Here is a 13258-nt window from a genome sequence, read left to right as displayed (position 1 = left end):
CAACCTCAGGACTGTGCGCAGTGAACGAGACTCAAATGCACACATTCGCTGCAAAAAAGAAACTTGATTGTGCAGAAAGTCCCCTCTTTCCTCCATCGAAACATTCACAGCCACATCCTCATCCTCGTCATTCTGTTGCCTTGTAATTTAACTTTCCCTAACAAATACAGCAAATGTTTTTTAAGTAACTCAGCTTGAGGCTCCACTAGTTTAACACGCGCTGGAACCTATTTCTCTCAGTCGACTGACAAAGAGGGCTTTAAAAAGATGAAGAAGAAAAAGAAGTCTCTGTGCAGCATGTCATTGACAAGTTAGCCCCAGGCCAAATTCCAGTAATATCTCAACATGCCACTACAGGGATGGGAATCCACATTAAAGAACCGCCTGGCAGCAGAATCCCTCTGTACCTGTAGACAGCCCGCTTGTCAGCCTCCAGCTGCGCCTGAGGGTCGATGGGAGTACTAGGAAGGGGAGTGCTGGTGGCTGCCGAGGGTGCAGATATGTGCACTGGCTGTGCTTTCGCCGGCTGTTGCGCTGTGGCAGTCATCTGTCAAAAAAGAAGGCGAGAAACGCAAGAGGCTTAAAAGACAGAACCAGATCAAACTCTTAAAAGGGTGTGCAATTGCTGGTGGGAGGAGAAGTTGCAAGAGCACGTGGGCTTCTGTGAGCTGCTTGCCAACAGATCAGAGCATTCCCTGTGTCTCATACCTAAAAGTTCTTCACCTGCCTTCTGTATGCGTTTATTGAACTCGGTTCATGCCGGAATGCTAGCTGTGGTCTCCCACAGGATTGTAATTATGTCTATATACATGTTCCAAGTTTGTTTGTTTTTTGTTCATTATAGATTTTTGTATCATCACGGATTTTTAAAACGAGGTGTCAGAAACTCAGAGCATTCAGATATTTACCAATCAATATTGGCTTTGAACCATAAGGAAACACAGGAAATAAATAACTATGGCCAGAGATCCATCAGCTATGGGGTGGATGTATCCCCTCTCCCTGGAACATCAACCTGGTGAGAAGTTGTCCACTTGACTCCAACTGCTGGCCAGAGAACAAGTAGCTGCAGGGTGTTTACTTCCCTGTCCCCTGGCAGATGGATTTTTATCCTTAACTGCAGGCAAGTTTTAATGTCAATTTCTTATCACCTCAGGGATCATTTGACTGAGATGCGGGATATGCATATTTTTTATTTAAAAAAGCATTCTTGGAAATTAATTAGAAATATTAGAACAATTTCTCTCTACATAGGAAAGAAGTGGGAGGGAGGCAGCATGATATAGCCCAGGGGTGGCCAAATTTGGTTAATGTAAGAGCCACATAAAATAAATGTCAGATGTCTGAGAGCCACAAGACAGGAACATCAAATGTTTGAGAGCTGCAAAATGGAAGGAAGGAAGGAAGGGGAAGGAGAGGTGGAAAGAAAGCAACTTTAAATGCATTTTCCAAGCTGCTGGCTGGCTTGGCTTGGGAAAGTGATTTAAAGAGAGAAATGCCTTTTCCAAGTCAACCGATGGGGTGGTGGGGGCTTCAAGAGCCACACAATATGTGTGAAAGAGTCACATGTGGCTCCTAAGCCACAGTCTGGTCATCCCTGAACAGCCCAATCTCATCAGATGTCAGATGCTAAGCAGGGACAGTACCTGGAAGTGAGACCACCAAAGAAAAGGAAGAAGTGAGATACATGGACTACGCCTCATGTTCATGTACTGAACTGTGCTATATTTTCTTGTACCACATGGTGTGTTTCTAGGAAATTTAGAGATACTGCTGGCATCTTGTGCTCAGAGCTTCCAATCATTTTGATCTTTGATAACTGCAGACATTTGTGAGACCAACTGGATCATTGTTAGCGGCGCATCAATCCTTTCTCCACATGCCATTTTTCCAATAAGAAATTACTACACAGGGTTTCTGATTTACCAGCTGAGGCAAACATACAGGATGGGAAAATAACATGGGCAAAGGGTTTAAAATAAAAAAGAAATGTGTGTGTGGCGGGGAGAACCCTTCATCTACACTGCAGTGCCAATCAGGTTTCTGCATGGTTGTTATAAACAACTCCCTCCTTCCAACACTTGGGAATGCCAAGCACAGAATCTCCCAGCAACTCATCCTCATCCCCTGTCAATGTTGTTAATAATAGGATGTTTTGGAAGTCATTAATGCATACGATATGTGATGGACTGTCAAGGGTTAATGCCTAACAGAGTCTGGGAAACTTGAGTGACAGGCTATTTGAACAGAATTGAGAGTCAGTTAAGGAATGACAGTTCAGAAATGATAACTGAAGAGCCAGGTGGACTGTCTGTGGACTGGGAAAGAGGTTAAGAGAGTGAGTGACTCAAGGAGGATCCTCATTCAAGCGAAAAAAGGGGGGGGATAGCTTCTAGTAAAGAGACGTGATCACTGCCCAGTTAAGAAGGGAAACACCTTATAGAAAAGAGGAGTATAAAGAAGAATTTGGGAACTTGGTTGTATGTTCTGCCTTCTAAACTTTACTTGTCAGTGAAACTCAAAACCTATAGAAATTGAAATGAAAGCATCTCTCTTCAAAGATACCTTAACTTACTTATTGGTAACAAATTATCTGGCGTTTGTGTGACTACAAAGTTAACTCGTACATTTTACACCTACTTCAGGTGCCATCAGGAGTTCCACTAGTGGGGCCAGAACTCCAGAAGCTCTCCCAGTGTTGTTCTCCCACAAGCACTAAGAATACAGAGCACATAGTGTTCCATCTATAAAGGTAGGTAAAGGTAGTCCCCTGTGTAACACCAGTCGTTTTCGACTCTGGGATGACATTGCTTTCATGTTTTCACGGCAGACTTTTTACGGGGTGGTTTGCCATTGCCTTCCTCAGTCATATACACTTTCCCCCCAGCAAGCTGGGTACTCATTTTACCGACCTCAGAATGATGGAAGGCTGAGTCAACTTGAGCCAGCTACCTGAACCAGCTTCCACTGGGATCGAGCTCAGGTTAGACTCATGAGCAGAGAGCTCCAACTGAAGTACTGCAGCTTTACCACTCTGTGCCATGGGGCTCTTTTCCATCTATACCTTGTGGCTAATAGCCACTGACGAATCTCTGCTCCATATGTTTATATGTTTGATATAGTGAATGACATTTATGGGCAGGCGGTGGCCCTTTCAAATTAAGGGATTCTAATATTTGGATTCAGCGCCTGGGTTTTGCTTATTGCAGGCTATAGTCTGGATTGCACAGAGAGATTGCGTGCTACCCTGTCTACACCAGATAGTCTTTGGTCCCTTTTGAGTCTACTGTGCACTAAATTCAGTGTAATGATACTACACTGCCCTTTTCAGCACTTAGCTTAGATTATTTTTTGTAGGATTTATTCATTGCTGTTCCCCCACCCTTTTCAGAAGCTTAATGAAATTTGGTATCTATTGCAAGCTCTCACCTTCAGTCAAAGATGCAGAATTCCCGTTAGAGCTCATTGTTCAACCAGCGAAGGCAGTGAGTCGCCTGCTTTAGGTATAAGCAGGGCATTCTCTTTTATGGTGGCTTTTTTCTTAAGCTACTATCATGCTTTGGAGTAAATACAATTATCCCCATGTCTAACACAGCTTGCTGTTAATGCTCTATAGTGCCAAGTTTAAAAGAAAAAATAAAGAGTAGAGGCCCCCTCTGCAAAGACTTCAAGTAGGTAATGAATCTGTATAAGGTTTCTTGGCAGTGAAAAAGGATTCCATGGCTCAGAAGTAGATTATGAGGTTTAAATGCCCTTCATGTATTTTGCAGCAAGCAGATAGAGGTCAGCATGGTTTCAAGCTGTACCAATAATGTACCAAACCTGCCTTGCACAAGCCAAAGGGAGGAATGCGGGCAAAACATAGGTCTTTCCAAACTAGTCAGCTCTTGAAAAGAAATGCAGATGTAGCTTCACATAGTTGAAAGGAACCAAAAGACCACAAAGGAACTGCTGGGGGCAAAACTCTCCCACTTTCCAGCCAACTGAAAATGCCATTACCCTGTCCCCCAATTGTTTTAAGCTCTGACAGAGAAAGCAGACATGTAACTATCCTGCGCCTTCCCCTTCAAGCAGCCCAGGAGGAAGTTCTCATTAATTGGACAATAGTGTGTGTGTGTGTGGGTGGGGGGGGGAGTCAACCCCTTCTTTCTCCAGTCAAATCAAAATACCTCCCCCCACCCCCCACACAAGTGCGTTTTAGGGCCAAATGACACATCTAGACTTGTAATCATGCAAGTCCAGCATCACACACAGTATGACCCTAAGAGGAGCAGGCACATTCCCCCATATATTTGTTTATCCTGCACAATTTGTTGAAGAAGAAGAGTTGGTTTTTATGCCCCTCTTTTCTCTAACTCTAAGGAGTTAGCTAACAATCACCGTCCTTTCTTCTCCCTACAACAGTCACCTTATGAGGTAGGTGAGGCTGTGAAAGTTCTGAGAGAACTAGAACTGGCCCAAGGTCACCTAGCAGGCTTCACACAGAAGAATGGGAAATCAAGCTCAGTTATCCAGATTAGAGTCTGCTGCTCTTAACCACAACATCATGCTGGCTCTCATGATGAGGACAAGGAACTATGCAGAATATAGCCTTGCTGCCCAAACAGGAGAAATCCTCCTCAGTCCATGTGAGCAGCTTATTTTCCACATGTTGCACATATAGTTTTCACATTCATCTCAACAGTCCCACAGGCTAAGAACTTGCTATTTTTAACACAAGATCCTCAAAACGATGCACCTGGTAATGCCTTGTAAGCTTGCTAGATTTGAGTCCAGTAGTACCTTAGAAACCAACAAGTTTTTTTTTTTGGGGGGGGGGGAAATAAACTTTCAGAAATCAAAGCTCCCTTCATCAGATATAAAAGGGTACATAAAAATTCTACTGTGATGGTAGGGAAAGAAATGGCTTCACCTTGAGAGAGGGTAACACAGAGGTTCCCATGCGTTTTGCAGCTGCTGGATGGTTAGAAAGCAGAGTGGATGGGCTGAGGTCCCAGAAAATATGAATGGTTGGATCCAACCAACTCTTTTGCAGGTGAAAAATGAAAACGGCATCTTCTTCAGTCACCCCAGAACACTATGCTGAACATCATGAGCTCTGCATCTACAAAAGCCATGTGGCATAGAAGTTGCAATAGGGAAGAAGCTGGGTGGATCTGACCTGAAATCCCTTGATGTTGACTAGTACTAATAAAAAAACCTGGTGTCTTTGTCATACAGTTTTATTTATGCTGTCAAGTCACAGCTGACATGGCAACTCTGTGAAGTTTTCAAGGAAAGAGATGTTCAGAGGTGATTTGTCTTTGCCTGCCTCTGCATCACAACCCTGGTATTCCTTTGCGGTCTCCCATCCAGTATTTGAGTGGCCCCATCCAGATCCTCTGCTTCTGAGATGAGATCGGGCTGGCCTCAGTTATCCATGTCAGGGCATACAGTTTTAGGACCCAGGAAAAGATCCTGTGTGTTTCAGAAGAAACAGCATTCTCATTGCTGTATTGTGAAAACAGGATGAAAAGAGCAAAACATTCAAGGGGTGGGGTGACATGCTGAAAACAACAAACAAAAATAAAGGAAGAGTCCAAGCCTAAACTAAAAAAAAAAGTCATAGTGGAAAAAAACCCTCGCAACTCATTGTAGAACACCTATTGTTGATGTGGCCAGCCTAATGAATCACTATGGGTGATTCTACAGTCTGCAGAAAGAGCTTTTGGAAATTCTAAACAGGATTTAAGGCAATTCTATTACCCTCTATTGCTATAGCCTGAATGCATTTCACAGCCAAGTGACCAGAGGTCTGCGTAATATAAGAGACTATGGAGCTTTTAAAAAAAGAGCTAAGAGGAATGTAAAGCAAGCCTGAATGCATTTTAACACAGGGCTATTGTCACAGTTACACCGCTCTGTCATGAAGACAGCCCACCCCAGCCCAGCCTTCCTTTGGCCACTTTTGAGTTAATTAAACCCGAATGCTGATGCTAATGACTGATCAAAGCAGTGGCGTACTGGCTTTAACAAATGGCTCTTGGGGTAATTTCCAAGCTCATAGCATCACCCCCCCCCCCCTTCAGAAGAGACACATTTAGAAACAACATAAAATAAAACAAAGCCAGAGTCTGTGTCAAATGTAAATGATGCAGGTAACAGGGCTTATAACAGAATTACACAGACATACATACACATGTGTCTGATGAAAGAGCTTTGACTCTCAGAAGCTTATACCCAGAAAATCTTGTTCTCTAAGGTGCTACTGGACTGGAATCTAACTTTTCTACTGAAGACTGACATGGCTGCTTTCTGAAACGATATATACACTAAATCCTGGCGAGCAGCTGTGTTGATCTGAAGCTACAGAATAAAGTTATAGTCTTAAAGGTGCCACTGGACTCTGACTTTGATATATACACTATTTATAGATTTATAAAACTTCCATCATGCAAATACCACAATAATAATTAGGATTCATATAGCACTTCCAGTATTCAAAGCATTTATCATCGAAATTCTGACAACAACCCTGTAAAGTAGGGTAATATTATTATCTCCATATAGCAAGTGATGGAATGAGAGGCGGAGGAGGGAGTAACTTGTCTCAAGGTACATAGTGATTGAGTGGCAGGGGAGATATTTGAACCCAGAATCTCTGGGATCAGAGGAGAAGAAGAGCTGGTTTTATACTCTGCCCTTCGCTAGCCAAAGGAGTCTCAGAGCAGCTTACAAATCTCCTTTCCCTTCCCCACAACAGACACCCTGTGAGGTAGGTGCGGCTGAGAGAGCTCTGCCAGAACTGCTCTTGAGCAGAACAACCTTGAGAGAACTTGTGGCTGACTCAAGGTCACTCCAGCAGCTGCATGTGGTGGAGTGGGGAATCAAACCTGGTTCTCCCAGATAAGAGTCCGCACACTTAACTGCTACACCAAACTGTCTCTCATTCTTTCAGGGATTTCAGAGCTCATTCTTTCAGGGATTGTGCTCTTAAATCAATTGTCCCTCAAAATCAATTCAGGTACTAAGAAGCAAAGGAACTTCCACAGTCCAATATTTTTTGCTACATTTATATAGCACCTTTCTACCCAATGGGGACCCAATGAAGCTTACATGATTCTCTCCTCTGAAGACTAGAAGAAGACTGTAGATTTATATCCCACCCTTCTCTCTGAATCAGAGACTCAGAGCGGCTTACAATCTCCTTTATCTTCTTCCCCCACAACAGATACCCTGGGAGGTAGGTCGGGTTGAGAGAGCTCTCACAGAAGCTGCCCTTTCAAGGACAACTCTTGTGAGAGCTATGGCTGACCAAAGGCTATTCCAGCAGCTGCAAGTGGAGGAGTTGGAAATCAAACCCAGTTCTCCCAGATAAGAGTCCACGCACTTAACCACTACACCAAACTGGCTCTTTTAGGCTTGCAACAACCTGGTGAGAATATGTGACTGGCCCATGGTCTCCCAGCAGGTTTCCATAGCAGAATGGGGATTCAAACCCGGGACTCTCAGAGCCTAACCCAGCACTCTTACCACTTCTCCATAGTCATTTTTCCTCTGTCACACCACTTGTGTGGCTTGGCTCAGTGTATGTTTGAGTGCTGGCACATACATTTTATGTCCCGTGTTTTCAGCATTAGGTACAAATGTCCTACTTTCAGCCCTTTTTGGTGATCAGGACCAATGTTCCCTCTAAGCTGTGGAGTCTTGTGGGCAAAGATTCTACTTTCTGAGTTACTGGCATTACATTTGTGAGCTACTGCACAAATTAGTTTGTTCCAGGGCCATCCCTGAGCTAAGACAAAAATGCGCGAGCCAGAGGCTAAAAAACTGTGGCTCACACTAACTCAACTTAGAGGGAACACTGATCAGGATGTCTTGAGCTTGGTGCTTTCCAGATTTAAACTCAGTGATGTGAAAATCCTTGTAGAAATCAAGGTTTGAGCTATGCGAGCACCACATTTTACTATAACTCTAGTTCATGGCCATATTTCACAGTTACATAGAACTTCCATCAGCTGAGGGCACAGGCAAAAAATTAGTTTGTTGTGGTATTGGAACTGGCAAACCCACACAGTAGCACTATTCTATAGGGGGAAGTCTCTCTTGTAGAGAAGGAGAAAAGAGGCAACATGTATAAAAGGTTTATGCATAAACCAAGATTTGTTACTTATGTATAGTGGATGAATTAGAAGCTGTTGCACAAACCAAGGTTTATTGCCATGTTTGAATGCAGTCTCAGGCTCACACTTAGACCAATTTCACATTCACCCTATGCTGCTCTGATGTTTCTCTTTTCAGCATGGCGTCCTTCCAATTTTTCACTATCTGCCCCGGGGCTTCAGCTTGCATCGGAGTTTTTGCGCGGAAAAGAGAAATCACTAAAAACCAGTTTCTCTTTGCCGTGCAAAAACGCCAATCTTTGCTGAAGCCCTTGGGCAGATAGTGGGAAATTGGAAGGAATGTCAGAGCAGTGTAGGGTGAGTGGGAAATTGGTCTTAGTTTTTTAAAAAGCTGCACAGAACAAGGACAACTCATGCAGTTTACCCACAGTACACAAAGAAAAAAATTCTGCTTAAATTTTACAACTGAACCAGATTTATACATTCTTCCTTACAGTGGAAGCTGCATACACCAAGAAACAAAGCAGAAAGTAGACAGAAGGAGCATTTTCTTCTGATTTATCTGACTGACAACCAATATAGCTCCTTGGACTTTATTCTTTTACAGAAGCATGTTACTGGGCATAATTCCGATTGCTGGGCTTCATGCACAACATATTAGAAAGGATACTGCATATTTAATATATGCTTTCACTTTTCAGAACTTTATTCCCGGAACTTCAAGGACAAAACAGCAGAGAAAGAACTTTGCTTGGAAATGCTTTAATTTATTATAAAGCAACATACGAACCACAGGATTTTTATTCAGATTCCCAATTTTCAAAAGATAGATTCTCCTGTGCATTTGAAGAGATTATGCTCAATATTACTGGCCCTTAGCAGAACCAAAAGATTATTAAAGCAGTTGCTCTGTTCTCAAAGGATGTTTTTCCAATTGCTTCCTCTTTATTTTCATAAAATCCAGTCTTTTCTTTTTTTATACAGTCAGGTCGGTTGCTTTTGAAAAGCCCCATCAAGCAGTCTTTCACTAGGCAGAAAGATCTTTATGCTAAGCTACTAGAGTAGGAAGCCTGCTTTTGCTTTGCTTTCTGTTTATTTCTGAGTACAAAATGACTTTTAACATAGAAACCCTTTCTGGTTCTTCTGCCACAAAGACACATTTCAGAAGACTAAAATTGTTCTATGTTAAGGGGGAAGTGTGTCTCCCAGATATTGGGCTGGATCCAGCAGGCTTTTCATTCAGTCTTACCCAGTTTTTCTCCATACTACAGCTTCCAGACTACAATGGCTTTTGTATAGCGGTGGCTCTAGAGTGCCAACGCATGGCCAACGCACTAGGCAATGTGTCCTGTCCCCGTCCCGCCTCTGCCGAGTGTAGTGGCTGCAGGGCACAATGGCTGCACCTTAGAGCATGCTCCTCTAGGCTGCCGTCGCTCCATCTCCCACATCTGACGCACAAGGTGGAACGGCAGTCTGGCAGCATGCTCTGAAATACAGGCACCCTGCCATGCTGTGGCTGAGCCCAGTTATTTCCCTTGCCACGGAGGTGAGGGTAGGCGGGAGGGCCCTAACAGGTGCCCTCCCTGGTGCTGCACCCCAGGCAGCTACCTAGGGCTGCCTAGTGGACAGGCCACCCCTGCTTTTGTACATGCCAGTCCCATGATTCTCAGTACAGCCCTTTCGTGTGGCCATAGAAGATGCACCCAGCAGAGGTGTTTTAAAACTGAGAACTTGTATTACCTCCTTAAAATGAACAGCTTCCTTATATCAATACGTTTTAAAACTGAGAACTTGTATTACCTCCTTAAAATGAACAGCTTCCTTATATCAATACGTTTTAAAACTGAGAACTTGTATTACCTCCTTAAAATGAACAGCTTCCTTATATCAATACGAATTTCCTTAAGGTAGCCCTAACCCTCTTTAAGCACCCTGCAGTGTACATCATAGCAGGTAGAAATGGATGTTTTCATAATCACTCAAGTATAAAGAAGGCTGACATCCTGGAGAAGTCCACCTGAAACAGGAGAAGTCAGCGATGGGCAGAGCTTGGTGCATCAGATGGGTAATAATACTGTATTTTAACTGTTGTTAGCCATCCTGAGCCCGACATGGGAGGGCAGGAGAAGAAAGAAAGAAAGAAAGAAAGAAAGAAAGAAAGAAAGAAAGAAAGAAAGAAAGAAAGAAAGAAAGAAAGAAAGAAAGAAAGAAAGAAAGAAAGAAAGAAAGAAAGAAAGAAAGAAAGAAAAGAGCAATATGTTTCATGTTCTTGAACACCAGTATTATATTTCTAATTATGCTGGAATATGCCTGGGAGAGATGGTGGCTCAGTGGTAGAGCATCTGCTTGGTATGCAGAAGGTCCCAGGTTCAATCCCTGGCATCTCTGACTAAAAAAGGTCCAGGCAAATAGGTGTGAAAAACCTCAGCTTGAGACCCTGGAGAGCCACTGTCAATCTGAGTACACAGGGCTGGTGCTAGGCTTTCTGGCGGCCTAGGCAAATCACCCACTAGCGCCCCCCCCCCATTATTAAAAAATATAGGGAAAATGAAGAGCACCAAACTTGAAACTTTTCACATTTTTAATTTACTGATTTAATTTAAATTTTTTTTTTAAATGTGATACATTATAAAAAAAATTGTGAGAATAACTGCTTGCTGGTCACACCAGGAAAGATGGTGGCGGGATAGAATGAGGTGGGAGACCAAGTCGCACATCGGGGAGAGGGAAGTGGCTTGGCTTTCTTGAGGGCAGCTTGGTGATGGGAGAAGAAGACAAGATGACAGTGGTCAGGAGCCAGAGCAATGCATCTGGGAGGGGGCACCCAGTGGTGCCCCCTAGGCCAGGTGGTGCTCTAGGCGATTGCCTACTTTGCCTACTCCCACGCACCGGCCCTGTAGACAATACTGACTTTGATGGACCAAGGGTCTGATTCAATATAAGGCAGCTTCATATATGTTTGTATATATGTTCATTTCCTACTGAAATCTAACACAAGTGTGTGTGTGTGTGTGTGTGTGTGTGTGTAAAGTGCTGTCAAGTTGAAGCCAATTTATGACAACCCCCAGCAAGTTGCAGCCAAATTCTGGCGATCCCAGCAAGGCACTTTCAAGGCAAATAAGGTGGTTGGCCAATGCCTTCCTCTGCGAAGTCTTCCGTGGTGGTCTCCCTTCCAAGTACCCCCTGCTTAGCTTCCAAGTTCTGATAAGATTGGGCTGTACTATGCTACCTTCTTTCCACTAACACAACTACTCTTGTTTTTATTGATTCACATACACTAAGCATTGTTCACAAAGGTCTCAGAAATCAAAGCAACTCATAGAGTCTTTCAGGGGCTTCACTCTGGCAGAGGTTGTCTTGAAAGGGCAGCTGCTGTGAGAGCCCTCTCCAGCCCCACCCACCTCACAGGGTGTCTGTTGTGGGGAAGGAAGGTAAAGGAGATTGTGAACCGCTCTGAGACTCTTCGGAGTGGAGAGTGGGATATAAATCCAATATCTTCTTCTTCACTCTGCACCAGTGAATAATAAGTACAGGAACTGGCCTGGATGTGATCATGACTCTGGAAGCAGCAAAAGTAACTCTGGAAGCTAGGGTTGCCAATCCCCAGTTGGAGGCAGGGGTCCCCTGGTTTGGAGACACTTCCCCCACTTCAGGGTTATCAGAAAGTGGGGAGGAAGGGGAAATGTCCCCTGAGCACTCCATTATGCTTTATGGAGACTGGTCACCTCTCCTCAACCCCTTCCCTGTTTCAAAAATACTGGACCAAGAGGTCCAATTCTATGATCCCCAGAAAAAGTGCCCCATCTTCCATTATTTCCAATGAAAGGAAGGCGTTTAAAAGGAGCTTGATCCCTTTAAATGTGATGGCCTGAATCCCTTCAGAGTTCAGTCATGCTCATCACAGCCTTGCTCCTGGCTCCACCCTCAATATCCCCAGATATTTCCTGAATCGGACCTGGCAACTCTACGGGAAGCCCACAAGCTAAGATCTTCTTAACAAGCCATGCACTCTGTCCTTCTCACCTTCAGAAGTAAGTTAGCTGGCAACCAGAGACAGAGCTTACTCAGTGGTGGCAGTGCACCTGCAGAATGCCTTCCCCCTGAGGCTCACATGGTGGCAACTGTTCTGCTATCTGTTATCTTTTAGGCACCAGGTGCATTCACACTTCACTAAATAATGCATTTTGCAACTGGATTTTTGCAATTTTTGCACAGTGTGTAATGTGCCATTTCTTTTTGCTCAGGCTTTTAGTCTATTTACCCAGGTTTTTAACCTTGTTTCTGCAGTTCTTTCTAGCCTGAGAAGTATTTTATGAGATTCACTTTAAGATGCTAATTGTAGAACACTGTTTTTGTGCTCTTGCTGGGATTTTTAATATAGTTAAAGTAATAATTGTTACAGCTTTTATAGTACTTGTGTTCTTACTAGGATTTAAGCTTCCTCAAACTGGTGCTATGGAGTAATAGCAATAACCTGAATAAATAAACAAACAAATGATAGATGAATACAAAAGTTTGCTAGCCTAACACCTATACTTATGTCTTATGTAGGGCAAGAGTGATCAACTCCCTAGATAAGGGGTGGCCAACGGTAGCTCTCCAGATGTTTTTTGCCTACAACTCCCATCAGCCCCAGCCATTATGGCCAATGGCTGGGGCTGATGGGAATTGTAGGCAAAAACATCTGGAGAGCTACTGTTGGCCACTCCTACCCTAGATGTTTCCTAAGCCAAAAGCTGGAAATGAAATTTTCCTAAGTGTTCTCCTAATCTGGGTAAATTCTACATTGGATATTATGGAATTTAGTGGGCATATTCTAAAAGAAAACCCTGGAATACAGAGATGTCTTGTTTCTGGAGCCAATTCGTAATGTGGACGTTCATTATCCAAATAACTACAGGTAAGTAATTGTTTTTCCTGTGGTCATTTAGATTTTTATTTCAGAAGATGGATTTCTTCTTCGTAAAATGACTTCTTTGGCCTTAGTTGAGGAGATCTGGTCCAGCTATTCAAAGCCAATAGGGAACCATCTTGTCTGCCTCCTTTCCTAGGTCTGGCCACTTTACCTTCCCTAGTTTCTGCCACATGGTAAATAGATCTCAGAGTTTCCACACATTGGCTCCAGTCCAATTAAAATTAGTCATGATGAAGCTCCA

At 43.4% G+C, this 13258-nt stretch overlaps 1 protein-coding gene across 3 annotated transcripts in view; it reads right to left on the bottom strand.

Annotated features, from left to right (window-relative positions):
* The window catches only part of PKNOX2 (PBX/knotted 1 homeobox 2), a 345266-nt gene that overhangs the window by 126085 nt on the left and 205923 nt on the right, over positions 1-13258 (bottom strand). For all 3 annotated transcript variants that reach the window (XM_060250580.1, XM_060250578.1, XM_060250579.1), the window contains one exon: positions 408-547. In XM_060250580.1, coding sequence (XP_060106563.1) covers positions 408-547 — 140 coding nt within the window. The remainder of the gene's footprint in view (positions 1-407; positions 548-13258) is intronic.

The sequence above is a fragment of the Heteronotia binoei genome, chromosome 12 (assembly GCF_032191835.1).
Source record: "Heteronotia binoei isolate CCM8104 ecotype False Entrance Well chromosome 12, APGP_CSIRO_Hbin_v1, whole genome shotgun sequence".
Taxonomy (NCBI): Eukaryota; Metazoa; Chordata; class Lepidosauria; order Squamata; family Gekkonidae; genus Heteronotia; species Heteronotia binoei.
Note: the sequence above shows the minus strand (reverse complement) of the source record. Positions and strands in the feature narration are given on the sequence as shown.